At 48.3% G+C, this 2500-nt stretch overlaps 1 protein-coding gene across 1 annotated transcript in view; it reads left to right on the plus strand.

Moving 5' to 3' along the window:
- The window catches only part of bbs9 (Bardet-Biedl syndrome 9), a 128241-nt gene that overhangs the window by 40884 nt on the left and 84857 nt on the right, over window positions 1-2500 (plus strand). The window contains exon 15 of the mRNA XM_070965548.1: window positions 2162-2302. Within this exon, the coding sequence (XP_070821649.1) occupies window positions 2162-2302 (141 nt within the window). The remainder of the gene's footprint in view (window positions 1-2161; window positions 2303-2500) is intronic.

The following is a 2500-nucleotide window of genomic DNA, read 5'->3' on the forward strand; positions in this document are numbered from 1 at the left end:
CAATGCTGAATTTGAGAAAAAATGTTTCCCCAGGCCTTTTCTGGCCTGACATGACCTCCACTCCCTTCCTCCTCCTCCTCTTCCTCCTCCTCCTCCTCAGTTTCTGTACTTCCTTCCATCTCTCTTCACCTCTCTCTCATCTATTTAATCCCGTCTTTATATTTCTCTATCACCATCCATCTTTAACATCAAAGGAACAGAAAATGTCCCTTTTTCAAACCTCTCAGAATTTTATGGTCTTCGTTACCCATAATCCCTTGCAAAGCGAGGGTGGAGATGGCGAAGCTGCTCACTCTGGTTTGGAGGTTTGCATCATTGCATCAGTGCACGTTGTCAACACGTGACTTTGTTACGTGATATCCAGAGAGACGTTTGAGTGACGCCCGGGCAAACTCCGAGGAAGACGGTTAAAATGTGCTCGTTTGGCCTTCAGCTGAAGTGATTTATATCCGTAACGACTGATCAAAGCCCGTTTGTTTGTTTCAGTCTGGCCGTGTAGATCGATGGTGGGAGTGGAAATAAAGTTCCTCAATCACGGAATAAAAACAATACTGTTTTCTTCTTCTCATGGACGTATACAGTCAGCTGTAAACACACAGTCAGCTCTGCTCACACGTCCACAGCAGCGTACCTGCTTCTGCACGTTCATCCATTCATACATGCACGTATTCTTTACCTTCGTGTGGACCAGTTTCCACAGCAAACCACAGTTTTTGTGTGGTTTTTTTATGTTTTTCCTCTTCCTTTTAGGAGGTGGTTTCAGTCGTTTCGAGTGTTTTGAAATTCATCCTGGAGAGACTTGAAACCTGCTCCAGTCAGGCGGTCCATCGCAGCGTACATCACGTCTGCTCTCATTACTGTCAACGTCACTTTAAAACAGTGGTGCAGCTTGAAAAAAGGCCATGAGGAATATAAAGTGTGTGTGATTTGTAGTAAACAGGCTAAAAAATGCAGAAACCTCAGAAAACGTCAAACCAAAAGCACTGAAAGCATCAGAGAAAACCTGAATGTGAGCGTTCATGCTGCGCACACCTGCCTGTGACGGATTGATATCAAAGAGTCAGCTGTGTGTTTGAAAGAGAGAAGCAGAGCAAACCCCAGTGACAACCTGAAATATCACTAACACGGAGAATTATTAGCATCCAGAAGAAGAAGAGGAAGAGTTCACGCCTCTGACTGTCAGATTGGTTAAGCTTCATATTCGCTCTGGCGGCGTGTCGAACCCTCTGCTGCTGGATGTGATTTGTCGGTGAACCTCTCAGTGGGGCAGGACGAAGAAGTGAGGGAGGGGGGCAGGAGAGGAGGAGCCCCCTCTAAAACGGTCCATTTCTCCCTCCTCGCCTTTCCTGTCCTCTGTTTTCGCCTGTTTTCATTGGCTTCCCTTCTTCTCTTTCCGCCACAGTTCACGCATTCAAACCAAATTGAATTATCCACATAATCACATGATAATTACATGAATGGAATGAAAAGGTGCACAGTAGTCGCAGGTAATTATTACTATCTGTAATAACCTGGAACGTTCCACAGTTAAACGCCCCCCCCCCCTTCCCACCGCGGCTGTCGTTTCTCATATTATTCCTCCTCCAGCCCCCCCCCGTCTGTGCCCGGCTCGGTTTTCTCCCTCTCCTGTCGTTAGCTCACCGCCTCTCCCTCCGGTTCCCTCGCTCCATCTCTTCTTTAACAGCCATTTCCCTCCGTCGCTCCTCTCCCTCGCTCTGTTATTCTTGCTAAGTGTAGATTTCTGCCAAGCTCAGCACTGCTTAAGCTCAGGACATGGTTGTCGTTGGCCTTAGCTCTCCTCCTCCTGCCCTCTTCTTGCTTTCCTTCTCAAAATTTCCCCCCACTTTTCACAAAACTTCCTTTTCGGCTCCTCGAAAAACACCCCGCCAAACCTGGTGTTGATGTTGAGTCTCTGGGCCTCGTAGCTCTCAGATGCTCTTGTAATCTGAACATCTGCACTGTTGACTGTGTTAACAAATGCTAACCTGACTGCTGTTTGGAGAGAAAGCCCAGAAAGCGATGTGCCGCGGCCGTTCGCTGGAGAAGGGCTCCACTTAAAGGGCGTTGGCAGCTCAGTGGCTTGGCTCCAAAATGACGAGCACGGGAGGAGAAATTATTATAAAAATAGGTTTTCAGTTTAGATGTGTTTTCTTTTTCTCAGGGGTTCCCAGGGTTCTCCAGTCCAGGTTCAGTCTTCCTCTGGCGCTGGTGTGTGTTCCTTCCCCTCCAGCCAAAACCACCAAGTTTAAGATCACTGTGGACACCAACCAGGCACCAGTCGACCTCAGCGCCATCTTCCCAGGTAAGACTCACGCACGGTGGTCTCGCCTTGCCAAACAATCTCTGCTTTTGAATCAAGTCGTGGATGGGTGCAAACTTCCTCAACCTTAATGAGAGCTAGACGGAGATCATCATTTTTGGCAGGACCTCTCCGGCCTTCTCCACCGATGGCCTACGCCCTCTCGCCTCCAACGTCCGGCCTTCTGTCAGAAATCTTGCC

The sequence above is a fragment of the Chaetodon trifascialis genome, chromosome 7 (assembly GCF_039877785.1).
Source record: "Chaetodon trifascialis isolate fChaTrf1 chromosome 7, fChaTrf1.hap1, whole genome shotgun sequence".
NCBI lineage: Eukaryota > Metazoa > Chordata > Actinopteri > Chaetodontiformes > Chaetodontidae > Chaetodon > Chaetodon trifascialis.